The following is a 27,584-nucleotide window of genomic DNA, read 5'->3' as shown; positions in this document are numbered from 1 at the left end:
GGAGGAGGATGAATCGGTTAACATCTAAACAACCGGAGGTCTCCTCAGATCCTGAAAACATCCAAGACTGATCCAGACACCGCCCAAGATTGAGCCCCTAGCTTTCTTAAGCTATTGGAGCTGATCTGGCATCGCTACCTTATCTGATGGTACCCGAAAAGGAAAGGACATCAAAGGCAGATTTACCACAGGGTAACGACTTTGTCTGGAAGTCTCAGGTACCTCATGTGACTCTGAATGGGTGGGATAATAGGAATGGCACAAAGCAGAGGAGCCATGCTTGAATTTTTATATAGCTCTTTTTGGACTTAATTGACTTTGAAGAAGTCCGATCTCCAAAATGACCTCTAGATGGATACGAGATTGTCTCCTTGACCTCGCCCAAGAATGAGTTACCTCTGACATCGAACAAGAATAATCTTCGACTTCGTCAACTCAGCTCCCTCAAGTTTTGTCTCTCGATCTCAGATTACCTTTTTGTTCATTTTGGCACCACAGGATATTGTTATGAAAATGCTTCTGAATCCAGCCTGACACCTGGGGGTATTCAAAAGATAAAGAGTGTGCTGTTAGAAGTATCTATCAGAAATAACAGAACTGACATCAGCGCATATGGATGGCACTTATGCGTGCTCCAGCACATCACGTCCGGACTCCAATGGTGTTGGCACAGAGCTGCACAGCGCCACTTACCGTCGCACAGATGTACTGCTGAAAAGCTTCCAGATCCAGTCTGACGTTAAGAATATTCACAAGGTGAGGAATTTGCTGATAAAAGTATCCATCAGCAATACGTTTTAGTAAAACACTGAGCATAGTTGTGCAAAATATAGACGTTTGCTAAGAGTGAAGTTTGGAAACAAATTTGTAAATGTAAATAAATAGAACATGTGCAGTGAGAGCGTTTTTTGTGTTGCTTAACTATTATTGACATTGGTCTATATCCGTGTACGATGTCACAGTTTATTGTTATATTTTAATGGGTGCATAAATTGCTATTGAGCAGGTAAATATTTCAAAAGGCTTTGCAGAACCTACTCCGCTTTTTACTATAATCTTGCCATGTCCCTAATTCTGAGAGGTGTTAGGAAATCTTCATACCATCAGCATGAACATGGACAGCTTTGCATAATATTTTCATCAGACATTTGACACAATGTTTACTGTGTGCATTTGATTACTGTCAACTTAATATTAACGTTGTAGCAGAAAATCCCAACATTAAGCTTTACTGACATCTAATTAAGGACACAGATTGATTATAATTACATAGGAACATGATTTTGCAGCACACTAACATATGCTTGGCTGTCAAACATTTACATAATGTCAAAACCATGTAAACATTAAATGAAACCTTTGGAAAAATGTATGCACCGCATGAAATTATCACCCCAAACTGCCCGTGTTCACACAAACATGAGTCTGGGGGCTAAGGGGAAGAAGGCATGAGATGGAGCCAGGCCTCAGGTCGTGAGGCTCAAAAGGTGGAAGACGGAGACAAAATGTTTGGTAAAAACAAGAGAATGCTTTATTTTCTGTCAAAAAGCTGGTTTCCCCAGCTGAGTGCAAAGTGTAAGACCCAACATGTCTCATGATGGGTTGCTTCTGTTACAGTGATGTGTACAACAGTGAACACAACTTTTAATTACACGTTCTGTGGACGAGTCTGTAAAAAGATCCGACTCTGGTGGAATCGAATCTTGGCAAGTGGAGGAAGCAAAAAGAGTCATGGATTAGCCTCTGTGATAGTTCCTTTCTGCCAAGCTCATCTGGAAGCTCATTTTTCTTACAAAAGAAAGATGATAAATCAAACCGAGAACGAAATATTAAAAACCTGAACTAAAGAGAACAATCATTTTGGTACCGAATGGACAGACTCCACAGATGCTACAAATACATTCTGTAATTAATCCTTCAGATCTGAGCCGGTGTCTCCTGGGATGGAGGGGTGTTGAATACTTAAACCAAGTTTAAAAAAAAAAAACGTTTATTACCCAACAATAAGGTGACAGGTGTATGTCTTGAAGAGAAATACACTCTGCCTGAGTAGAACATATATATGATAAGGAAGAGAGCGAATGTATATTTAGGATGTAGAAAAACAGATGCTAAGGTGAAAGGAAAAATTAGGACAAACAAAATAAAAACACAAAAGAGTGCTGAACAAAAATTAAAAGCCTGAAGAAAGAATTTGTGCTGAAAGCAACCACTCCATGCATCTTTGTTAAATGAAGTCACAGATAAAAAAGAAATTAACTCAATACTAATATATTTATATATAGATACACAATATTAAAATATGGACACAACATGAATCAGCCATTTACATTCAGCTACTGCTTTCAGGCATAACTGTTTCTCGTACAATCTTTTTCTTAACTGGAAAACATTCAAGAGGATGAACTGTTTAAATAACACAATCCAGATGCGACTAGGGAAAGTAGATTGATGACGTTGCTTGTAGACATGTGCTCACCCATGCTGATTCATTAATGCTTTAGTTATGTTCTGAAAGCATGAAGCCCTTGATCAGGAAAGTTCAACGTTTTATTCATGTCGGTTTGAGTCCTTCCCAGGAGAGGGCATGGTTTCAATACAGCTTTGTGTATGGTGTAGGATTGAATTAGATGTTTTAACCCCTTCACAACCGCTCAACACAGCCACATGGCTGCAGTAGCATCACCCAGAGGCTTGCTTTGAACTGGTGCTGCAGTGATGAGTCATGAGACACTGCCAGCCACAGCTCAAGTCAGTCTCAGCCACACTTCTTGCTGGCTGATGTCCTGGCGCACATTTACAGCATTCACTCCTGATCAATGTTTTCACATTTTGTTTGTTTCCAGATGCCCAACAGAACACACCAAAACACAATGCTAGACCAACTGAGTTAAACTCCGAGGTCAATCCTTAGGCTGGGTGTTACTTAGCAGGGTGCGAGCTGGCTCACAAGTCTCTGGGGCCCTAGACAGAGGCAGGATCGCAGATGACAAAGCACGGCTTGGACAACTGAGAGAAAGAGTGCTTGGTTGAAGGCCAAGCCCTGAAAGTGCAATGCATGGAGCATAGCAATGGCTTGGCCAGACAAGGCACCTCAAATTTGTACAGCAGAACAACCCAATATTGCTGTTACAGGACTGCTCCAGCTCTCACTTGGAGGACACCAATTCATTCAGTGCTCCCACTGCAATAGCCCTTGACCTAATAGTGCTTAATTCATCACTAATACTTAAGAATTGCCTTTTACTCCTGCTATTTCCCCTGCCTGGCTTTTTATCACTTTAGTATCAACTTTAGAGAAGTAACAGTATTTGTGTTATGTCAACGTTGTCCCATCCAATTTTAGCCAGTCTGAATAGATGAATTACTGGCAAACCAAGAGAGAAGATTGTTTGGTACCACAACACTCAAGAACCAAGGCACGCCGCAATGCTACGGTGCATTTAGCAATTGGCAGAGATTCCTCTCAAGTTTGGCTGCAATTTCCTTGCAGGACTAGAACAGTTTGAGCTCAAGACTCAATATCAATCTAACCCATTGCAAATGGACTGCAGCATATTTAAGTTCACAAAGGCACTCGTGCACTAGTTAACGTAACAATTCTCTTCTCAACGGAACACCCACAAAGTGGGTTTTCATGTTTGCTTTGCTGTTTGTCATAGCTCTGTAATTCAGACTGGTAAAATGAATGATGAGGTAAAAGAAACTAAATTCAAACAGCCTTATTTATTCATGTTGCTAAAGAGGAGCAAATACCTGATTCCGAACCCAATGTAGTGCAAGACAGCAAGGCAAATTCTCCAAATCATGCCTGCCATGGGCCAAAAAGAGACGCAGAGTGGAAAAGAACTGTCAGTTTTCTCGTATGAAGGGGCGTGGCTTTCTTGGTGAGAGAAGGACGGAAATGTTCGCTTCAGTTATTTGAGGTGGAAAGGAAGACCCATCACAAATTGAAAGGAAGTTATTATTCTCACTGGAAGCGCGGTCTCAACTTTGCCTAGAGAGCCAAGCAAAGGGAACCAAGAATTGCCCAGGAGCCGATCAATCTCATGTTTCCGACCAGTGAGCTACTCTGAGATCTAGTGTCATAAGTCACATGATCAGCACAGTGAGGAAAGGAAGCCTGCTAGGGCTATGTCACAAAGCTGATGCAGCAAGCTGCTCAGACTAATCAAAAGGGCTTGAAATATAATATTTATAAGTCAGGTCTTACCATCTACACACAAAGTCTGAACAATCACATCACAACCTGCTAGGAAATGCTTCTGCCAAAAAAAACCTACCTTCTTTCAATCTGAGAGGAGCAAGTTGAGTCTCAGGTTGGAAAAAAAGACTAGGTTTTTGAAACAAAGAACAGTTTTTGTTAAGAAAATCAAATACAGCAAGCTATGAAGGTGAAGAGGACAAGTATTAAAGACAGTAGAGGTAGAAGCTAAGATGGTAGACGCTTGAAACAGGGGACTGGGCAACAGCATCCCCTGAGCTGATAACCACTCAAGCTCCCACTCCTGAATAACAACGCTTTATAGAAAGGGCAGCCGGAGAGAGGCGGTAGGTATGGGAGAACCATAATGTATCGTCCATCTTCCTTATCAAATGCATCGGCAGTGCTCTTTGTGATAAGTTCGTAGGCATGTTATAAAACACATGTGCAAGACTGGCATTAGGATTGCCTCCACAACGCAACCAGAAGAGATAGTCTGCCCAAACTCAAAACACAGGCACTCTGGCAGTAAAAAGCACCAATAACCTGATAAGTTAGAGAAAGGGTGAGGAAAACTGGCTGTGCACAGGGTGGCCATGTCCCAGAACACTGAATTCATAATTAGCCACGTTCAACACTCGTAAAAAAAAACCTGGGACGCTGCTTTCCTTCTCTGGGTGAGAAGGCGGATGCACCTTATTGGTATGCTGGTGTTTCTTAAGCCTGAGAATCCGGTAAAGCACTGGTGTATAGTTAGATGAGTACTTCTTCTGTGATGCTGTAGGTAGTTAATTTACAAACCGACTGTTGTCAAGGCCTCAGTTTGTAGCAGATGCATAATTACTGTAAGCAATCTAAACATCTGCATTTAAAGAGTGAGATGAACCCTGAAGACCTAAGGCAGGTATACTGGAGCCCACAAAGTATACCAGTTGATGCATTTCCTGGTACCTAGAACATGGAAAATACTACGCTCATTCTGGGAGCTTATGAGTCACATGCTGCTGTCCAATACTCAGTCTTGGTAGGAGGGTAGTCCCAGCATGGGCGAGGAAAGGATGGGATCCACCATCACTGTCAGGCCACATCTTCACCAAACTTCATCCGGTGAGCGACATTCTTGGCCTCCAAAAGGGCCTGGCAGAAAGAAACAAAGCCGTGAGATGGTCAAAAGACAGGAAGAAACCAGCCTATTTTTCTAAATACTTAATTATTTTTATCTATGGGGATGGAGAAGAACAAAAGTTACTTATCAGTATCAATCATTCTGAATCTTGAATAGTTACAGATTCACCAGCAATGAGTCATGCATTATCTGGTTATTGATTAAAAAGGATGAAATTGTAGGAGTCTACGAAAGAGTTTCTATAGTTAAACTTCTGTATAAACTTAGACTATTTCCCCAGAAGCAGTCTATACACTACAGTCATCTTTAGAACTTGTTTTTGGGCATATGTCAGTGTTTGCGAATGTAGGTGACAATGTGCTCAACTTCTTAGGATTGCCACGTCAGTTGCATCTGAACTAGAACTATTCAAGGTGCAAACTACCATTAAAGTATGCAATTGCTTCCTTCGGCAGCCTGTTTCTGTTGTAGATTCACGTGCTGTCATAGATTACCAATTGGAGGTCTAATCTTGGAGGTGATTTTCAGGCTGAAATACTTGTAAATACTTTAAAAAAAACTGACGCTACCACTTGTCAATCTCTTCTAAGGTATTTATCGCTACAACGATTAGTTAATGATTGGGGCGAGCCTCAGGTTATGACTCAACAAATATACAAAAGGTCAATATTCTCCTCGTAGCGGGGAGCCTGTTGCCGTACCTCGTTCTGTTGCTGTCTAAATGTAACATAATTGCATGCACTTGACATCTAGCAGACTAGTTCTGATTTGAAAATTGGGTTGGCAGTATTCAATTTCCCATATCTGAACTATTTTGTGTCACTTAAACAGTATGTTAGGGTTCTCCTAGCATCTAATGCATGAATGTGCCACAGATTTTGGTGTTATGAAAACATGTAGTTCAACTGTTTGATTTAAAAGGACTGAGGAATTCTTTGGTAAGAGCTGAGGTGCTGTTTGTAATGTTACCTTGTCTTGATGGAAATGTAAGTCTTCTGTGGTGAGCGTGTGTAGTTTACTCAGTAGTGACATGGTGGCTTTGAAAATTCCCATGTCTAAAGTTAAATATTCTAGGGCTTGTAGGAAGGCTCTCTGCAGGTTGTCCCCCCACTTTTGCTCCCATTTGAACTGCTAGATACTAGAGTTCGACTCTGACAGTGCACTGAAAGACAGCTAACTAGGCACTAGTGCCAGTGTTCTTTCCCCTAAAAACGAAATACCCAATTGGCAAGGACTTTAGCACCCCTGTACTTCCCTAGTAAATGGTACCCCTGGTACCTAGAGCATGGGTACTAAAGATGGTCCCTAAGGGGTGTAGCATGTATTATGCCACCTTGAGGGTTCCCCATACAAATTACTTGTAGACTGCCACTGCCGCAGGCTGTGTGGCATGGGCAAACCATGAGAGAATACACAACATGGCACACTCATTGTGTGCCATGCCAAAACCACTGCATATAATATATGTAAGTCACCCCTACAAGCAGGCCTTGAACCCCAAGGCAGGGTGCATTATATTTTTTGTGAAGACATATCTGCATGAGCAGAAATGCCTCTGTGATGTCTAGTTCGAATATTAGATACTGCAAGTAAGCAGGGAAGCCATCTTAAGATATGTACTGGGCGAGTTACCCAGCAACATAATGGCTTCACTGAAACATATGTGTTTGGTATCAAACACCTTGTCTTAATAAATTCATACGGATGCCAGTCTTAGATTTGTTATGATATGCATCCAGAGGGCACCTTAGAGGTGCCCCTGAAAATCTACTAGTCCTCTAGGGTGTTGGCTGACTGGTATCGACCAGCCTGCCACCACAGACAAGTTTCTGACCCCCTGAAGGTGAGAGCCTGCGCTCTCAGATATCAGAAACACTAGCTGCTCCAGAGGAAGGTGTTATCACCTCCTCCAGGAGGATGGCTAGTAAATCTGCATACCAAGGCCAGGAACTTCAAAGTCCCTGCTTCCTTTGATATGCAGCCCTGGCTTCCCACAGGCCTGGGGAATGTCACCAAGACAGGTGGGAAATTTGCTGTGGCACTACCATGCTAGTCAAACCCCTAAGGTGGGCTGCCTTATGTGCTCCATCAAGAGGGGTTCCGCTGTCTTGTATATGGTGGAATTATGGGACAGGGTTATACCCACTCCCCACAAGAAGTGTTCATATAGGAAGTGTAATCACACCACAGGTAAGTAGCCCATTGGTTATTACTCTACAGTCCCCTTAACACCCAAAAATTCAGTATTTAGATGGCCCCCTGACACCAGGACTTTAGTTTCGACTGACTGAAGAAAGAAAAGGACAAAGAATATCTGGAGAAGCAAGAACTATTGACTACTGGTGGACTTCAGTGCAAAACCCTGCCTGCGTACATGCTCTTGTCCCAACAATCACGACAACCTGACTCGTCCTGCAGCTGTGCATCCCCTAAAAGCCATGAGAAGCCTCCAGCCTTTCGCTGAGCTGTCAGCATCTCCCTTGAGAGACTTCTTTGAACAAAAACAACTAGCGCACATTAGTGTCCAAAACTAGACGGCAGGAGTATGTTATGTATGTGTAATAAAGCCACACATGATACAAACAGTACGCTTAGGAGAACCAGAACAGAGAGATGAGAAAGAAAAAAAAGGATAAGGAAAAAATTAGACTGACACATACCTCATTGTGAATGTATGACTCACAACTGTAGCACCACACAGAGAGATCAGCGTAACTCAGCACTACCATATGACCGGAGTCCAGGCCATGCATCAGCATGTGCTCATTAATGTACCGCCCGCAGTACACCTGGGAAGGAGTAGACAAAGAAGGGAGGTGAGCAGATCTTATCCACAAAACCTACAATTCCACAAGAGGTAATCCAAGCAAAGGAGTTGTGGTTTTCACTGAGGAGCATTGGCCTCTCCTACTATGCTTCATTTAGTGGCATATTGTTATAAGACACACCTAGCCATAGCAGCTCCATAGCTCTTCGCACAGAGCATGGTAACAATTCTCTCTGTACAGGCTAAAGATGTGCTGGGTCGGCATTTACAAGTGCAGCCTGCAGAACTACAACAGCATTTCCAGTGTACAGCCTTACATGGGGTTTTACCGGAATTAAACTAAGTAGACAGATATACAAAGACCATCCAGTTCTGCAGCATTGGGTCATTTAATAGCTTCACATTCTTGAATTATTCGCAGATGTCAGGATGGGGAAATCCGGACATCAGGAAATAATACAAGCAAGTGAATCTGTGGCACGTCCACTCACTCCAGCTCCTTAGAACCTACAGAATAGAGAAGAAAGACAAACTGTAACAGGGGGCAGAGATCAAGGAGAATGAAGTCATCATATTGCCATGATCCAATATTATCTAGCTCATTGTGCTCTTCAATTAATGTAACCTCAGCTCATGACAGGGCCTAAAGTATGCCTGAGAGGGTATCAGAAGGGCATTTATAGTAACTAAATTTTCAGTGATTTTGGTGCAAAACAGCAAGAGGTAACAGATCAGGTGGTAACTGCTAGAAATGAGCAGCTCTAAGTAGGTTAAAAAAATAATGGGACAATAGACACATTTTTCCATTCTACTGCTAAACTGACAGATTTAGGAGGTGTTAATTAGTTGGGACACACTGGAACAAATATAAGGCACCACCATGTGGAAGACGTAAGACAAACCAAAGAATTAAAATTATGGGATCTTGGAAAAAAATAAGAGTTAGAGGCTAGATTCATGTTTAATGTGATCTTCTAATCATGATGCCTGGCTCAAGACAATGAGACTGCACCCAAAGACACAGTTCTGAAGGTTCAAATCCTTCAGGTTCACTCAGGGACTTAGACATGACAGAAAGGACACCCTAAGTGTAAACGGCAGGCTGGGGATGCAGCTGGCTCACCCGTGAGGATGGAGAAGTGGCTTGGCAGTTCCGCCACCAAGGACAATACTTGTCATCAGACATATTGTTTCTCCAGAACACTCGAGTCCTTGACAGACCCTCATTGCTTTCAGTCAGCTGGGTCTTATGTTGGTCTTCTAATGGGTATGAGCAGTCGTCTTCTTGCAGAGCATTTCAGCACCTCATCTACCCCAAGTGGAAGCAGCAAGATATTACAAGAACCAATGCTTGTCCCTTCACTTCATGGAGATCAATTATCAGTAAGGATTTTACTTCATGGAATGCTTCTGTTTAACACAAACCAAAGCTCTCCTTTAACCCCCAGATGAAGTACAAGCTGGCTGGTATTTATCCTTCCTGGTAGACCAGAATGAGATAATCAAAGGTGTACGTTTTGAAAAAACAATTCAAACTCTTCTGTTTAGCGAGAAGTTTTTGTGGCTATTTATAGTAAATTGTAAAGCCAGACAAGTTTGGTCTGGCAAAGGTGTGATGTGAAGATATGACCCAGCCAGAAGGCCATAATTGCTGGCAATAACCAGAAACACAGTGTACTGTTTCAACAAGGCAAGAGAAACCTGCAATGACAAAGGAAGAATATGCAACATTTGCAAACCTAACTGATACTTTCAGGTGGAATGTGTGCATGTGTAAACCTATTACAATGTCTCTCTACTGTAGTGTACACGCACTTTTTTGTTTTGAACCCTTAACCTCAAGATTTTGTTGGGCATCCCCATAGTATAAGGTCTGGTCTATTCATTCAAAAATCTTAAATGTTTCCATTCCAAGATCTGTCCCTCTCTATAAGACTGTGCTTGTAGTTTGATGACACCCAACCAATGCATTGTTGCCTTCAATGAAAAAGACCTGCTATACGTTTCCCTTTGAAAAACTCATTAAGACAGACTACTGTTCGCTTGCTCAAGGTGCACTAAAGAGACTAGTTTGGAATAAATCCATTCAGAAGTTTTCCTGAACATTTAAATGGAGATGCTGTAGCTATTCGAGAGTAGAACATCTAATGTTAGTGACTTATTTAATTTAATAAATGAGGGACTGATTGTTTTGCCAAGGTCTGAAGTTTGCAGACCTCTGAGAAACTAAAGACCTAATCTTGCAAAAATGTTCGAGGCCAAGAAAGAGTAGAGAGATCCCTTGAGGGATAGAACATATATTTCCCTGAAAAAATGGATATAAGAACTTAGCCGTGGGAGCAAATGCAAATATTTTCCTTCCCATATAATCTTGGGGCAAAATTATATTATTGTACAGCTAACTCTTTATGCCTAGTGCCGACCATGGCTCCATTTCGAACCTTAAATGCCCACTGAGACCAGCAGGTACTAGGCACAGGACTAGGACTCCTGCATACTGGTACTGAAAGAGCCATTGAAAATTGGCCAAAGAAAAAGGCAAAATAATCTCAACTCAACCTCCTCTTGCACTTTGTTAACACAGATGTGTTTTTTCGCTATACATTCTGTAACAATCACTTATCTAAACATTCTTGGAAAGAAATGAAAAAGTTTTACTTATGTATTTGCAGGAAGACAGTCTAGCGAGAGCATGAAACATGATGATCCTCAATGACATCTCTTGCCTGGGACCATCCACTTTTGGGAACACGGTCAGTAGAACTTGGAGGATAATTCTCTGCTCATAACTACTCACTTCTTTGCAAGGGGAAGAATCTTTGCAGACAATAGATGTTGCACCATTTGTCAACTTCATCTTAAAAGTTTTTTGCTGTCTCCTCATAGGGGGTCAGGTGTCCTACTACATCTTTTCATGTACAACACAAGCAATGACGAAAAAACAAGTTGCTTATCATTAGTAACGTTCTTTCTGGTGGATACTTTATCTAGCTTCAGAAGAGTTAGTAGGATTGATGATGAACCTGCAGTTAGAGTATTAACCAAATACAGCATTATTGAGGGCAAATAACTTGTTCTTCTGATGAATACTTCTTAAAGCAGATATCTCACTTTGTGAGAGATACCAAAATAGTACTTGTCTGGATGATGGGACTATGGAATGGCTCAGCGCACTAAGTCCTGTAGGACTGAACAGGCGAATTCCCCACCTCGATGGGGTTGACTGTCAAGGAAACAGTGCTTCGTGAATGTGTACACCGGAGCCCACGTAGCAGCCAGACAAATACCCAGGACATGCACTGTGTGTACTAGTGCAGTATGAGCAGCCTTGACCTCAGTGAAATGAACCCTTAATCCTTTAGGTGGATGAAAATTGGTTCTTTTCTGCACTGCGTCTTGCCCTTCTTTGCACCAGAGAAGGCCACAAAGAGTTGGTCGTCCACCCAATGGTCCATGGTGCGATCTAGTAAGTGAGGTCTCTCTTGGGGTCTGATAAACTGAGTCTGTCCTCCTCTTTCGAGGGGTGAGTAAGAGTAAAGAAAGTCGGAAGAGTGATAGCCTGCTAAGCACAGAAAGGTGTTACTACTTTTGGCAACAATGCAGCTCGAGTTCTCAACACCAATTTGTCTGGAAAACATGCTGTGCAAGGTGACAAACTGAGTGCTTGCAGCTCACTCACACAACAGCTGATGTTACTGCGACCAGAAAAAACGTTTTTAGGGTCAACAGACGTAGAGGACAACTGTGCACTGGCTTAAATGGGGTGCACATTAGAAAAATTTGAAACAAATAAAAGTTCCACTTGTGGCATTACAGGTGTTTTGGCAAAAACGTGTTGTAAACCTTAAAGCAATCTCATTGCAAAAGGTGATTTAAACAAAGTCTGATCCTGTTCTGAATTCCAATTTTTAAATTCAGAGCACCTTTACATCTCGATATGAAAATGTGTGCTGTAAAACATGCAACAAGTGAATACTTGATCCTAATGAATGCACTTGTCTAGCACGGTTTTCTGTTCTGACAGTGTGTCATGAACGTGTGATAATCAAGCTTATGGGGGAAGCAATACAAATTTTCCTTATTCACCGAGGCTTAGGGGTAGCTCGCTAGTTAGGAATGGCTAGCATAAGCAAAGGTCAGGGGAAGGGAAGGTTTACCATGCATATGCTTTCCTGGAACATTAACGGTTTGAGGACCAGCGCAAGAAGGAATAAAATCTTACAATATTTAAGGGACTCGCCAGCACAAATTCTTGTCTTACAAGAGACCCACCTGGCAGCAGACGAGTGTGAGAGGCTATTTGAGACGCAAAAATGGGTGCAAAGTTGTATCTATACTAATCACAATTTCCATACGAGGGGGGTGGTTATTTTGGTTAAACATGGCTTGCAAGTTAGGGTAGAAATACTCGAAGCAAGATCAGATCAAGCAGGGTGCTGGGTCATAGTAAGAGCTCAGGTTGGGGGAGGTGTTTTAGTACTGGTTGGGTACTACGGCCCAAATCGTGATGATATTGAGTCTCTTAATCGGGTGTTCTCCCAGTTAATTGAATTGTCTGATCCGGTTATTATGATGGGGGATTTTAATGTGGTGCTGGACAATAAATTGGATAGAACGGATACTTGTAGATCCCTAGGTACGCCAAAATCTCAGCAATATCTAAGAATGATGAAAGAGCTAAGCCTGTGTGATATATGGTGGAAGAGGGGTCGGGATGCAAGGGTTTTCTCCTTTATCAATAAGAAATATAGCCATGCTTCACGTATTGACTATTTTTTGGTTGATAGTAGGTTGCTGGAGAACGTGGATGAGGTAGAATATTTACTGTCTCATCTATCAGACCATGCAGCGGTGTCGTTGCACTTAACCTTGTCTCAGAGGAGAATGTATAATAGATGGACACTGGAGCGTGCATTACTAATGGAGGATGATGTGACATCTCAATTACGCAGGGAAACAGAAGTTTTTTTTAGTACTAATGTAGGCTCTGCATCACCATCAGTGGTATGGGATACTTTCAAGGACGTTATAAGAGGGAAGATCACGAGCATCGCATGCTATAAGCGCAAGATGTTTAGAAATGAAATACGTTTTTTAGAACAGGAGATGTTAAAAAAAAAAAAAAAGCGAGAAGTTGGTCAGAAAAGAGGAAACGTCTCAGTCAGAGGTAGTGAGGGTGGGATTGGCTGAGTTAAGACAATGGATGGAAAATATTTTACAAGCAAGAATTGTTAAAAGATGGGAGGCAAGCAAACTGAAGCACTTTGAATATGGTGAAAATTCGGGGAAGCTGCTTGCTTGGAAGATTAAATCAGACCAGGCCAGGAACCATATTAAGGAAATTAATTTGGATGAGTCAGGGGTGAAAGTGACACGATGTGAGGATATTGAGTATGGGTTTCAGGAATATTTTGCATCCCTGGATACTGAAAGTGTAGAGGGGCGAGAAGAGTTGGTGGAAGATTGGTTAGTTCCTGATGTGGTACCGGAAATCACTTTGCAGCAGCAGGAGTTTCTTAATGGTCCTATAACCATTGACGAAGCACGGGCGGTGTTGTTCGGAGGCAAAGACGGGAAAGCCCCTGGTCCTGATGGTATCCCAGTAGAGCTGTATAAAGTATTAGGTGATACAATTATCCCAATTTTGACAGAGTTGTTTGGGAAGATTTTTTTAAATGAAATAGATATCCCAACTACATGGAATGAGGCGATTATCACGCTGATTTTGAAACCAGGAAAAAATGCGACAAAATGCGCATCTTATAGGCCTATTTCACTATTAAATAGTGATTATAAATTGTTTGCCAAAATATTGGCAGATAGGTTGAATAGAGTAGTTAATAATCTGATACATCCAGACCAGAAGGGCTTCTCGAAGGGCAGATATTTGTATGAGTTGACATATGATTTGATTGGGGCTATAGGCATGGCAACGTCTTTTGATTCCCCTTTGAGGGTCATTACTATTGATGCAGCGAAAGCCTTTGATCAAGTAAGTTGGGGCTATCTAAAATCAGTTTTAAAACGAGCCAATTTGGGAGATAACTTCTGTGGGGTTGTGAATAGATATATAGGGCTCCTACAGCAAGAATACTTGTCAATGGAAATCTTACTGGAAGTATTACAATAACTAGGGGTACTAGACAGGGATGTCCACTATCTCCTGCTCTATTCAACTTATATATCGAGCCATTTGCTAGAAAGATTCAGCAAAATTCTGTGATTTCTCCCTTTTGTTGTAGGGGTTGGGAAAGGAAACTTGCTTTGTATGCGGACGATCTTTTGGTGTATACAGATAATCTATCATCTGCTATTCCTGAGATTTTTCGACTAGCCGAAGGATTTGGTAAGGTATCAGGCTATCAGGTAAATGTGGAAAAGACGGAGACCATGGCATGGAATACGGAATATAGATCAGTTTATAGTAAGAAGGAAATAAGGTATTTGGGTGTCCTGGTGACCCAGGATATCAAACAGTTAGTAGAGAGGAATCAGCAAAAACTGCTACTGGAGATTAAGGGATTATTGCAGGGTTGGGTTCATCTTCCCTTAACAATTATTGGAAGGGTTAATTTGGTAAAAATGTCCATTCTTCCAAAGTGGAATTTCCTGTTTTCTGCTTACCCACTCCCTATGCAGAAAAAATGTATAGATAAAATGCAGCAGCTTATAAATTATTTTATATGGAGTTCTAAAGGGGTTAGAAATTCTCGGAAAAAACTGCGTAGGTGTAAGGGAAAGGGTGGTTTGGCATTACCAGAACTACAGTATTATGCTTGGGCTTTCCTCTTGAAGAATACCAGGACTCTATTTCTTTCTCCAGATCCTACAAGTTTAAGGTGATTGCCTCTACCATCAAGGGTGCGTCAAGTAATTTCATTTTTAAATTTGGTGATCCTAAGTTTTTTAAACAGGTAAAATTGAAAATTATGCAGGGATTGGCAGAATGTTGGTACCAGCTTAGATTAGTCGCAAAGGTTTCATATTACAACTGCAATGCACCTATTTGGGATTCTCCGGGTACACCAGAGTGTTTTCAAGATGTTTTGGCTTTACCAATTAAACGGGCAGGTATAGAGTATTGGGGGGACCTCTTTCAGGAGGGGGTACTCCTTTCCTGGGAAGAGTTGAAACAACAAACGGGTGGCTCCCTGACTAGATGGAAGTTTTTGCAGATAAGGGATTGGGCACAGGGGGTTAAGGGAGGAGTCGGTATGCCCAACGCTTTGGAAGATGTTGTTCCGAGTCGATTGGTAGGTCCCCATAGAGTGGCAGCTTGGTATTGGGGGATTCTAGAAGGGGTGGATGGTGAGTTCGAACTTCCTACGGCTTTGTGGAGTAAATTCTTCTCTAAAGAATTAGTTCATATGTGGTGGAAGAAGTCATTAACTTTTTTGTTTGATACAGTTAAGTCGGCTGCTTTGAGGAAGAACCACTATTATACAATCCATAGAGCTTATATTTCTCCTGAGAAGTTGTCCAAAATGAAAGGAGGGGAGGAGGTGAAATGTCCAAAATGCGGTTTAATACAAGCAACTGACATCCATATGTTCTGCGAATGTCCGGATATTCGCTAGTTTTGGGAAAAGGTATGTGAGACTCTCTCGAGTATGTTGGAGTGGGAAATTGCAGCATCTCTCTCTTTAGTAATTTTTGGCCAACCACAAGATCAGGAGGGGAGGAGTGGAAGAGGTACAACCTTAAATCTCAAATTTGTATTTTACGCAATTTTGATGGGGAGAAGGGAAATATGTAGAAAATGGATGTCGGCTTCCCCTTCAGTATATTCGGAATGGCTTAATGATGTGTTTCGTACTGCGGATTTGGATTTAATGTTACGGAAAAGTAATAGGACGGGGGAATTTTTGGGCCCCATTATTGATTTGGAAACACTGATTTAGGTAATGGTAATTTGTCAAAAATATTATGTGATAATAAGCTATTTGTTTCTGTTATTTGTCTAATGATTTTACCCCCTTCTCTGAAATCCTCATGGAATCTAGATAGATGGAGGATTGTTTGAGAGTTAAGGGCGTCCCCTAGCCTGGATTACTGTTTTGCTGGTAAAGTAAGAGGGGTTGTTTAACGGCCACGGTGAATGAGGACAAGGAAAAGGAAAAAAATAAAAAAATAAAGCTTATGGAAAAAAAAAAAAAAAAAAAACACATTCCTAATAGTTAAAAATCTATCTGCATGATTGTTTAGTTTAGATAAGTGTAACAAGTAGCTGCAACAACACTGCTGCAATGTGTTTATTATTTATTTTAGGAGTTAATCTGGGGATATCAGAAACACTGACCGTTTTCTTTCAGATGTTTCTATTTTCATTATTTGTCCTTTTAGACTTTACTAATTCCATCCTTTGCCTTTTCTACTTCCATCATTTGTCTTTTTAACACTCTAAATCTTTCATAGACAATGTTTTAAACATGCGTAGAAATACCTGCGTTCTATGCACCTACCTTCTAGGACCATTTATAAACTCTAGATCTATACTATCAATATGATAATCACGCCTGATGCAATTGTCACCATGATTCTTTTTCTTATTGCTGATTTAGTGTCTGCTAGTCCTATAATTGTTTTAACAAAATAAGGTAACATCGATAATCAGATCCTATAAAAACTCATGTATAGGACTACAGGTTGAAGAGGACGTCATGCAGGCAATGAAGAGCAATACGAGCACAGCACCAGCATTTCCTTTAACTGAAGGCCTGAGTGAAGCGTATAGCCTTCACTGAATTGTGCTGGGGCTGTGTTTTTTCCCCGGACAGACAACTGCCCTTGTTTTTTAACAGGAATAGCAGGCTTCCTATTCCAGAAGATACAGACACTGTTGTTCCAAACCAGGTAGGTGCACCACCTCTGAATCTCGTAAATAGGCTTATTATGTTCTAATTCTGCAAGAACTAGCACAGAGCCTATGGATGGCACAATGAAGGAGTTAGGACTATGAAATACAATGTAAGATTTTTTTCTGTTGTCCCTGTTCAAAAACTACTGTGATTTTATATTCTGTGATGTTACCATTCCTATTTCGTGCACTACAATAGGATTGTTATTATAAGCATGCATTTGAAAATGCATATTCTGTTTCTAGTGATCCTTGAGTACGTAACAAAAGAGGGTTTTGAGTTCCACTGTTGTCCCTAAACTCAAATTACGGGACTTATTGTTACCAGGAAATACTTCCTGCGCAATAGTGCTCAATCGGCTGTGTTTGGGACACAGTCCAAATGGATTTCTAATCTGAATTAGCACACTGATCAAGTCCTTCTGCTTGGGGGGGGGGGGGGGGAGGTGTTTAGAAATCTGACCTCTTTGACTCAAAGGGGAACCCTAGAGAATGCATCCATTTAGCAACCTCAAACAAGCTGAAAGAGCTGACAAATACTGTTTAACAGTGCCCAACATAAGTCCCTGCTTGGTCAACTACAAAACAAACACTTCAGACAGCTTAGTTTGCAGCGGGTCAACCCGTTAGATGCCACACCAAGCCACAAACATGTCCCACGCCTTGAAAACACTGATTTCATAGATGGGCACATGGCTGCCAGAATAACAGCAACAACTTTGGGATGAGGAGTGAAGGAAACTAGCTGCCTCTGCTCAATCTCCACACATGGAAGTGTGGAATGCGGCAGTCGATCCGCCTGAATCAACAGCTTGATTGGAGGTCAGATACTCATACCCAGAAGTTCTGAATACCACACTGTCCAGGCCAAATCTGGAGCCACTACGATGTCTTTGGCATGGTTGGTCTTGATTTTCTTCAGAAATCTAGCCAATAGGAGTGGATGCTGGAAGGCATACAGGAGTTCTGAGCTCCATTCTGGGCAGAATGTGTCTCCGACAGAACCTTCTTGGAAACTCTAGTACACAAAAATTCTGACATTGGGCATTTTCTGCAGTGATGAAAAGATCGATCCAGGGTTATCCTCATTGCTGACCAACACATCCTACACCACCTCTGAGTGTAACTGCTATTTGTTAACCGCGAGGTGTTGGGTGACTGAATTTGTCCACCCTGGCCTTTAGAGAGCCAAACAGGTGGCTCATGAGAGAAATGCCCTGTCAAGTCAGCCGCTTTAAGAGATGCAGTCTCCCGACACATGACCCAAGATCCCTCTCAGCCCTGCTTGTTGCAACACCACATGGCGATAAAGTGGTCTGTGAATACTTGTACTAGTTTCTTCTTGAAAGAGGGTAGGAAGGCATTCAGTGCCCAGCTGCAACTCATAACAAATTGGTAAGGAGCTATGTTTCTGCCGGGTACCAGAGTCCTCTGATCTTCACCTCTCCAAGATAGTCTCCCCAGGTCAGTAATGATGCATCGGTCATGACATCAGCTCTGGGTGTGGTAATGAAAGTCTGCCACTGGGCCAATCATGGTCTAGGAACCACCATTGTAGATCTTTTGCAGTCTACTCTGAAACCTAGATGGAATTTGATTGGTTCACCTGGTGCTGTGCCAAATAGAACGTCATGTCCAATTGCACAGTCCGCATGTGTCATCTGGCATGGTCGACTAGCAGGACAGAAGAGGCCCACAGCAGTGGCACTATCCTCACTTAGATCCAGGACAGAGGCTGAAACATCAGGATCATAGCATGAACGTCCTAGAGTCTTCCCTCCTGGGGAAGGCAGGAGACTGCATTCTATCTAGGATGGCTCTGATGAACAGGAGCTTCTGCAAAGGAGTCAGGTGTGACTTTGGCATGTTAAAAGCGAACCTGAACAATCTTAAGAGGTTTGCCATTGTTGGAAGGTGATCCATAACTGTCTGGGGTGAGCCCACCTTCAACAGTCAATAGCCCAGTTAGCAGAAGATTGGTAGTTCCAACCGCTGAAGGTGCACTGCGAACACTATGTGAACTCCCGAGGGGCACTGGCAAGGCCAAAAGAAAGCATTGCAAACTGAAAATGCTCCTGGCCCACTATGAACCACAGATGACACATGTGGGCCTGCATGATGTGAATATGGAAATACAGGTCCTGTGGATGCAACACAACAATCCAGGATCCAGAGCAGACAAAACCTTGCCAAGTGTGAGCATCTTGAGTTTGTCCTTCTACAGGAAGTTGTTGAGAATGCAGAGAGCTAAAATAGGTTGAAGGCCTCTGTAATCCTTCAGCACGAGGAAGCAGCGGATTAACACCCGATTCATCCTTTGGAGGATGGAACCCTCTAAGGCCCTTTTGGCTACAAGGGTTTGCTCTGTCTGCTACAAAACGTACATGTGTTCCTCTGTCAGCTGCGCTGATGGGGTGGAATGTGCAGTAGGGTAGAAAGAAATAGAAGTGTCAAACCTAGTTGGCCAAGCTCGAGGACACTGCGTCCGAAGTGATGTCTCACTACCCTTGGAGGAAACATTTGACACACCAAAGTGGCTGTAGTTGCTACAGCGGCAGGACAGAACTGCACATTTCCCCTGATGCACTGAACAGTCTTTGGGAGCCGTGGCCTCAGCCACAAAAATGGCTGAAGATCATTGTGCTAGCTGCAGGCTCTGGCAGTGGAGATATTGAAACCCCCAGGCACAACCATGAAAGGGGCGAAGATTCTGAGGAAATTCTCTGGTAGGGGCAGGCAGCCCCATGGAACGCACTTGGGATGACTTTCTTTAAAGTGTTCCCAGGCAGAGACCACTCTTAGAAAGAGCGTCAAAGAGCATATCTATTAATGATGCTTGGACATTTTCAGAGAAGCCAATAGACCTCATCCAGAAGTGGCGCTGAAGCAGTGTTCACGCCAGTCCAGGTGACAAATTTTGCCTCAGTCTGGCTGTTTGGTGTGGTTTGGGATGAAGATGCCAGTAGGTCCTCTGGAAATGTTTGTAGGATTTGACCAACTACGTCTCAAAGCATGGCTGTAGCAGCCTAGGAGAAAGCTGGCACTGACGGAGTGCAAAGCAAGTGTGGCAGAAGAGGACACACGTTTGCCAAATGTCTCCATGAGCTTGGGCGCACAGTCAGGAGTTGTAGGAAAGGCATGAGAGTTCCCTATGCTGGTGGACACTTGGACCACAAGACTTCTCTAGTGTCGGTTTTGACTCAAGAAGTCAGGATTGCCAGGTGCTCGATTTGTGGCTGCAGGCTACCTGCCTGTTGACTGGGGCCCAGAGCACGAGCCCAAAAGGGTATTATTAAGGACTTTGTTAAATGGAATGAGAGGTTCAGTACGCACCTGGGCAGACTGAAGAGCCTCTATCAGGACGTCAGTTTTGACCTACATCTTAAGGACCTGAAAGTCAAGGACCTTCACAGCCTTTCACATAACCAAGGCAAAAATACACACTCTCCTCTGTGGCAGGACTAGGAGAAGAGATAAGTCCAGTTTCTGGGGAGGGGATCTAGACCACTGGCATCTTATAAGTCTGCATACCAACTGTCATCATATATTGGACAAATTTGTCCCCCTCATCACCGTCCTTATTATCAGAATCTGAGCCAAAGAGCTCAACAAGGTGGTAAAGGCAATGTATGAGAGTCAGAAGGGTTGGCTGTAGGTTGCACTAATGTGGGATCATAATGGGCTTGGTGATGGAAATCACCATAGGTAGCACATCCTCCTCAGCCAACAGCATCTAATTGAAGAGTACAGGCACAAGATCGAAGTTGGCACTGAAGTGGGTGTGGAACCCCAAGTGGTCTAAAGGGACACAGATCGTGTCATGGGAGAATCTGCGGACAAAACTCCAACTGGATGCCTCTGTAGATCATTGGGGCTTGGATGTGAACTACAGGGTGCCGAAAAGCATGGAACATATGCACATCATGACCTCCATGAAGGCCCCTATTTCCTGCAACGCTGCAGACGGATCCGTTAATTTGGGTGGCACTGGGATGAAACTCTGAAGCGGCTCTTTAGGAGTTTAGGAGTAAAACTGAGTTGCATGCCGATACCCTTGGACCCCCTCTGGAATTCAAGAGTGGCATTTAGGGACTAATTTACTGCTTGGACTTTTTGATATCTTTGACTTACTCAAAAACCTCGACTGTGAAGAGAATCATGTGTGTGATTACTTTGGAAGAAGGAACTGGACACTCTATTCAACTTCGACCAGTCGTGGTGTGGAGCCTTCCGATGATAGAGTTTATCTTGCAGTCCCGTATGGCCTTCAGGCTCATCAGGGTGCAGTCATCACTAGCCCTGGACTCATGCTCCAATCCCATGCACCAAAGGCTTACCTTGAGGAGGTCTGTCAGAGATATTTGTTTGTAACAGTGCTCACAAGGTTTAAATCCTGTTATTTCGGGGAGGGATATATTTCCCTTTAACATAGGTTAAAAAAAAAACAAAAAAAAAACAGAGTCTTTTGTAGAGAAATTCTTGTCAAAGACGAAATTAGTAGAGTTCCGGCTCTGTGTCTGAAGGTGCAGAAAGAAACAAGCTAATGCCAGAGAGCCTGGGTGACACTTATAGGCAGACACCCTCGTCCCTTTCAGAGCGGAACAACACCAGTGAAGGGCTGCACAATGCCATCTATACGCGTGCAGGAGTACTGCTTTTGAGTTTCCAGATCCAGTCTGATGCCTGGGCAAATATTTACAAGGCGATTGTAGGAAGTTGGCTCTGTATGTGCTATTTCAAAGTAAGGAATAGCATGCACAGAGTCCAAGGGTTCCCCTTAGAGGTAAAATAGTGGTAAGAATAGATAATACTAATGCTCTATTTTGTGGTAGTGTGGTCGAGCAGTAGGCTTATCCAAGGAGTAGTGTTAAGCATTTGTTGTACATACACATAGACAATAAATGAGGTACACACACTCAGAGACAAATCCAGCCAATAGGTTTTTGTGTAGAAAAATATCTTTTCTTAGTTTATTTTAAGAACCACAGGTTCAAATTCTACATGTAATATCTCATTCGAAAGGTATTGCAGGTAAGTACTTTAGGAACTTCAAATCATCAAAATTGCATGTATACTTTTCGAGTTATTCACAAATAGCTGTTTTAAAAGTGGACACTTAGTGCAATTTTCACAGTTCCTAGGGGAGGTAAGTATTTGTTAGGTTAACCAGGTAAGTAAGACACTTACAGGGCTTAGTTCTTGGTCCAAGGTAGCCCACCGTTGGGGGTTCAGAGCAACCCCAAAGTCACCACACCAGCGGCTCAGGGCCGGTCAGATGCAGAGTTCAAAGTGGTGCCCAAAACACATAGGCTAGAATGGAGAGAAGGGGGTGCCCCGGTTCCGGTCTGCTTGCAGGTAAGTACCCGCGTCTTCGGAGGGCAGACCAGGGGGGTTTTGTAGGGCACCGGGGGGGACACAAGCCCACACAGAAATTTCACCCTCAGCGGCGCGGGGGCGGCCGGGTGCAGTGTAGAAACAAGCGTTGGGTTCGCAATGTTAGTCTATGAGAGATCTCGGGATCTCTTCAGCGCTGCAGGCAGGCAAGGGGGGGGGTTCCTCGGGGAAACCTCCACTTGGGCAAGGGAGAGGGACTCCTGGGGGTCACTTCTCCAGTGAAAGTCCGGTCCTTCAGGTCCTGGGGGCTGCGGGTGCAGGGTCTCTCCCAGGCGTCGGGACTTAGGATTCAAAGAGTCGCGGTCAGGGGAAGCCTCGGGATTCCCTCTGCAGGCGGCGCTGTGGGGGCTCAGGAGGGGACAGGTTTTGGTACTCACAGTATCAGAGTAGTCCTGGGGTCCCTCCTGAGGTGTTGGATCTCCACCAGCCGAGTCGGGGTCGCCGGGTGCAGTGTTGCAAGTCTCACGCTTCTTGCGGGGAGCTTGCAGGGATCTTTAAAGCTTGCTGGAAACAAAGTCGCAGCTTTTCTTGGAGCAGGTCCGCTGTCCTCGGGAGTTTCTTGTCTTTTCGAAGCAGGGGCAGTCCTCAGAGGATGTCGAGGTCGCTGGTCCCTTTGGAAGGCGTCGCTGGAGCAGGATCTTTGGAAGGCAGGAGACAGGCCGGTGAGTTTCTGGAGCCAAGGCAGTTGTCGTCTTCTGGTCTTCCGCTGCAGGGGTTTTCAGCTAGGCAGTCCTTCTTCTTGTAGTTGCAGGAATCTAATTTTCTAGGGTTCAGGGTAGCCCTTAAATACTAAATTTAAGGGTGTGTTTAGGTCTGGGGGGTTAGTAGCCAATGGCTACTAGCCCTGAGGGTGGGTACACCCTCTTTATGCCTCCTCCCAAGGGGAGGGGGTCACAATCCTAACCCTATTGGGGGAATCCCCCATCTGCAAGATGGAGGATTTCTAAAAGTTAGAGTCACTTCAGCTCAGGACACCTTAGGGGCTGTCCTGACTGGCCAGTGACTCCTCCTTGTTTTTCTCATTATTTTCTCCGGCCTTGCCGCCAAAAGTGGGGCCTGGCCGGAGGGGGCGGGCAACTCCACTAGCTGGAGTGTCCTGCTGGGTTGGCACAAAGGAGGTGAGCCTTTGAGGCTCACCGCCAGGTGTGACAATTCCTGCCTGGGGGAGGTGTTAGCATCTCCACCCAGTGCAGGCTTTGTTACTGGCCTCAGAGTGACAAAGGCACTCTCCCCATGGGGCCAGCAACATGTCTCGGTTTGTGGCAGGCTGCTAAAACTAGTCAGCCTACACAGATAGTCGGTTAAGTTTCAGGGGGCACCTCTAAGGTGCCCTCTGGGGTGTATTTTACAATAAAATGTACACTGGCATCAGTGTGCATTTATTGTGCTGAGAAGTTTGATACCAAACTTCCCAGTTTTCAGTGTAGCCATTATGGTGCTGTGGAGTTCGTGTTTGACAAACTCCCAGACCATATACTCTTATGGCTACCCTGCACTTACAATGTCTAAGGTTTTTGTTTAGACACTGTAGGGGTACCATGCTCATGCACTGGTACCCTCACCTATGGTATAGTGCACCCTGCCTTAGGGCTGTAAGGCCTGGTAGAGGGGTGTCTTACCTATACTGCATAGGCAGTGAGAGGCTGGCATGGCACCCTGAGGGGAGTGCCATGTCGACTTACTCGTTTTGTCCTCACTAGCACACACAAGCTGGCAAGCAGTGTGTCTGTGCTGAGTGAGAGGTCTCCAGGGTGGCATAAGACATGCTGCAGCCCTTAGAGACCTTCCTTGGCATCAGGGCCCTTGGTACTAGAAGTACCAGTTACAAGGGACTTATCTGGATGCCAGGGTCTGCCAATTGTGGATACAAAAGTACAGGTTAGGGAAAGAACACTGGTGCTGGGGCCTGGTTAGCAGGCCTCAGCACACTTTCAATTGTAAACATAGCATCAGCAAAGGAAAAAAGTCAGGGGGCAACCATGCCAAGGAGGCATTTCCTTACACAACCCCCCCCCAAACGAAAGAGGATGAGACTAACCTTTCCCAAGAGAGTCTTCATTTTCTAAGTGGAAGAACCTGGAAAGGCCATCTGCATTGGCATGGGCAGTCCCAGGTCTGTGTTCCACTATAAAGTCCATTCCCTGTAGGGAGATGGACCACCTCAACAGTTTAGGATTTTCACCTTTCATTTGCATCAGCCATTTGAGAGGTCTGTGGTCAGTTTGAACTAGGAAGTGAGTCCCAAAGAGGTATGGTCTCAGCTTCTTCAGGGACCAAACCACAGCAAAGGCCTCCCTCTCAATGGCACTCCAACGCTCCTCCCTGGGGAGTAACCTCCTGCTAATGAAAGCAACAGGCTGGTCAAGGCCATCATCATTTGTTTGGGACAAAACTGCCCCTATCCCATGTTCAGAGGCATCAGTCTGCACAATGAACTGCTTAGAATAATCTGGAGCTTTGAGAACTGGTGCTGAGCACATTGCTTGTTTCAGGGTGTCAAAGGCCTGTTGGCATTCCACAGTCCAGTTCACTTTCTTGGGCATTTTCTTGGAGGTGAGTTCAGTGAGGGCTGTCACAATGGATCCATATCCCTTCACAAACCTCCTGTAATACCCAGTCAAGCCAAGGAATGCCCTGACTTGAGTCTGGGTTTTTGGAGCTACCCAGTCCAGAATAGTCTGGATCTTGGGTTGGAGTGGCTGAACTTGGCCTCCACCTACAAGGTGGCCCAAGTAAACCACAGTTCCCTGCCCTATCTGGCATTTGGATGCCTTGATAGAGAGGCCTGCAGATTGCAGAGCCTTCAAAACCTTCTTCAGGTGGACCAGGTGATCCTGCCAGGTGGAGCTAAAGACAGCAATATCATCAAGATAAGCTGTGCTAAAGGACTCCAAGCCAGCAAGGACTTGATTCACCAACCTTTGGAAGGTGGCAGGGGCATTCTTTAAACCAAAGGGCATAACAGTAAACTGATAATGCCCATCAGGTGTGGAGAATGCTGTTTTCTCTTTTGCTCCAGGTGCCATTTTTATTTGCCAGTACCCTGCTGTCAAGTCAAAGGTACTTAAGAATTTGGCAGCACCTAATTTGTCTATGAGCTCATCAGCTCTTGGAATTGGATGAGCATCTGTCTTGGTGACAGAATTGAGCCCTCTGTAGTCCACACAAAACCTCATCTCTTTCTTTCCATCTTTGGTGTGAGGTTTGGGGACTAAGACCACTGGGCTAGCCCAGGGGCTGTCAGAGCGCTCAATTACTCCCAATTCCAGCATCTTGTGGACTTCCACCTTGATGCTTTCCTTAACATGGTCAGATTGTCTAAAGATTTTGTTCTTGACAGGCATGCTGTCTCCTGTGTCCACATCATGGGTACACAGGTGTGTCTGACCAGGGGTTAAGGAGAAGAGTTCAGGAAACTGTTGTAGGACTCTCCTACAATCAGCTTGCTGTTGGCCAGAGAGGGTGTCTGAGTAGATCACTCCATCTACTGTGCCATCTTTTGGGTCTGATGACAGAAGATCAGGGAGAGGTTCACTCTCTGCCTCCTGATCCTCATCTGTTACCATCAACAGATTGACATCAGCCCTGTCATGGAAGAGCTTAAGGCGGTTCACATGGATCACCCTCTTGGGGCTCCTGCTTGTGCCCAGGTCCACCAGGTAGGTGACCTGACTCTTCCTTTCTAGTACTGGGTAAGGGCCACTCCATTTGTCCTGGAGTGCCCTGGGAGCCACAGGCTCCAGAACCCAGACTTTCTGCCCTGGTTGGAACTCAACCAGTGCAGCCTTTTGGTCATACCAAAACTTCTGGAGTTGTTGGCTAGCCTCAAGGTTTTTGGTTGCCTTTTCCATGTACTCTGCCATTCTAGAGCGAAGGCCAAGTACATAGTCCACTATGTCTTGCTTAGGCTCATGGAGAGGTCTCTCCCAGCCTTCTTTAACAAGAGCAAGTGGTCCTCTTACAGGATGACCAAACAGAAGTTCAAAGGGTGAGAATCCTACTCCCTTCTGTGGCCCCTCTCTGTAAGCGAAAAGCAGACATGGCAAGAGGACATCCCATCTCCTTTTGAGTTTTTCTGGGAGCCCCATGATCATGCCTTTTAATGTCTTGTTGAATCTCTCAACCAAGCCATTAGTTTGTGGATGGTATGGTGTAGTGAATTTATAAGTCACTCCACACTCATTCCACATGTGCTTTAGGTATGCTGACATGAAGTTGGTACCTCTGTCAGACACCACCTCCTTAGGGAAACCCACTCTGGTAAAGATACCAATGAGGGCCTTGGCTACTGCAGGGGCAGTAGTCGACCTAAGGGGAATAGCTTCAGGATACCTGGTAGCATGATCCACTACTACCAGGATATACATATTTCCTGAGGCTGTGGGAGGTTCTAGTGGACCAACTATGTCCACACCCACTCTTTCAAAGGGAACCCCCACCACTGGAAGTGGAATGAGGGGGGCCTTTGGATGCCCACCTGTCTTACCACTGGCTTGACAGGTGGGGCAGGAGAGGCAAAACTCCTTAACCATGTTGGACATATTGGGCCAGTAGAAGTGGTTGACTAACCTCTCCCACGTCTTGGTTTGTCCCAAATGTCCAGCAAGGGGAATGTCATGGGCCAATGTTAGGATGAACTTCCTGAACAGCTGAGGCACTACCACTCTCCTAGTGGCACCAGGTTTGGGGTCTCTGGCCTCAGTGTACAGGAGTCCATCTTCCCAATAGACCCTATGCGTTCCATTTTTCTTGCCTTTGGACTCTTCAGCAGCTTGCTGCCTAAGGCCTTCAAGAGAGGGACAGGTTTCTTGTCCCTTACACAGCTCCTCCCTTGAGGGTCCCCCTGGGCCTAAGAGCTCAACCTGATAAGGTTCAAGCTCCAAAGGTTCAGTTCCCTCAGAGGGCAGAACTTCTTCCTGAGAAGAGAGGTTCCCTTTCTTTTGCTGTGTTGTAGTTGGTTTCCCAACTGACTTTCCTGTTCTCTTGGTAGGCTGGGCCATTCTTCCAGACTCCAGCTCTACTTGTTCACCCCGTGCCTTGCACTGTGCTCTTGTTTTCACACACACCAGTTCAGGGATACCCAGCATTGCTGCATGGGTTTTTAGTTCTACCTCAGCCCATGCTGAGGACTCCAGGTCATTTCCAAGCAGACAGTCCACTGGGATATTTGAGGAGACCACCACCTGTTTCAGGCCATTGACCCCTCCCCATTCTAAAGTAACCATTGCCATGGGAT

The 27,584-nt window shown here is 44.3% G+C and overlaps 1 protein-coding gene across 2 annotated transcripts in view; it reads right to left on the bottom strand.

Annotated features, from left to right (window-relative positions):
- Positions 1 to 1,508: 1,508 nt before the first annotated feature.
- HDAC6 (histone deacetylase 6) overlaps positions 1,509 to 27,584 on the bottom strand; it is a 222,430-nt gene continuing 196,354 nt past the window's right edge. For both annotated transcript variants that reach the window (XM_069209604.1, XM_069209603.1), the window contains exons 28-29: positions 7,991 to 8,119; positions 1,509 to 5,341 (exon numbers count right to left, since the gene is read on the bottom strand). In XM_069209604.1, the coding sequence (XP_069065705.1) occupies positions 5,282 to 5,341; positions 7,991 to 8,119 (189 nt within the window). In that variant the 3' untranslated portion in view covers positions 1,509 to 5,281. The remainder of the gene's footprint in view (positions 5,342 to 7,990; positions 8,120 to 27,584) is intronic.

This window comes from Pleurodeles waltl, chromosome 10 (assembly GCF_031143425.1).
Source record: "Pleurodeles waltl isolate 20211129_DDA chromosome 10, aPleWal1.hap1.20221129, whole genome shotgun sequence".
NCBI classification, from domain to species: domain Eukaryota; kingdom Metazoa; phylum Chordata; class Amphibia; order Caudata; family Salamandridae; genus Pleurodeles; species Pleurodeles waltl.
This window is presented reverse-complemented; position numbering and strand designations above follow the sequence as displayed.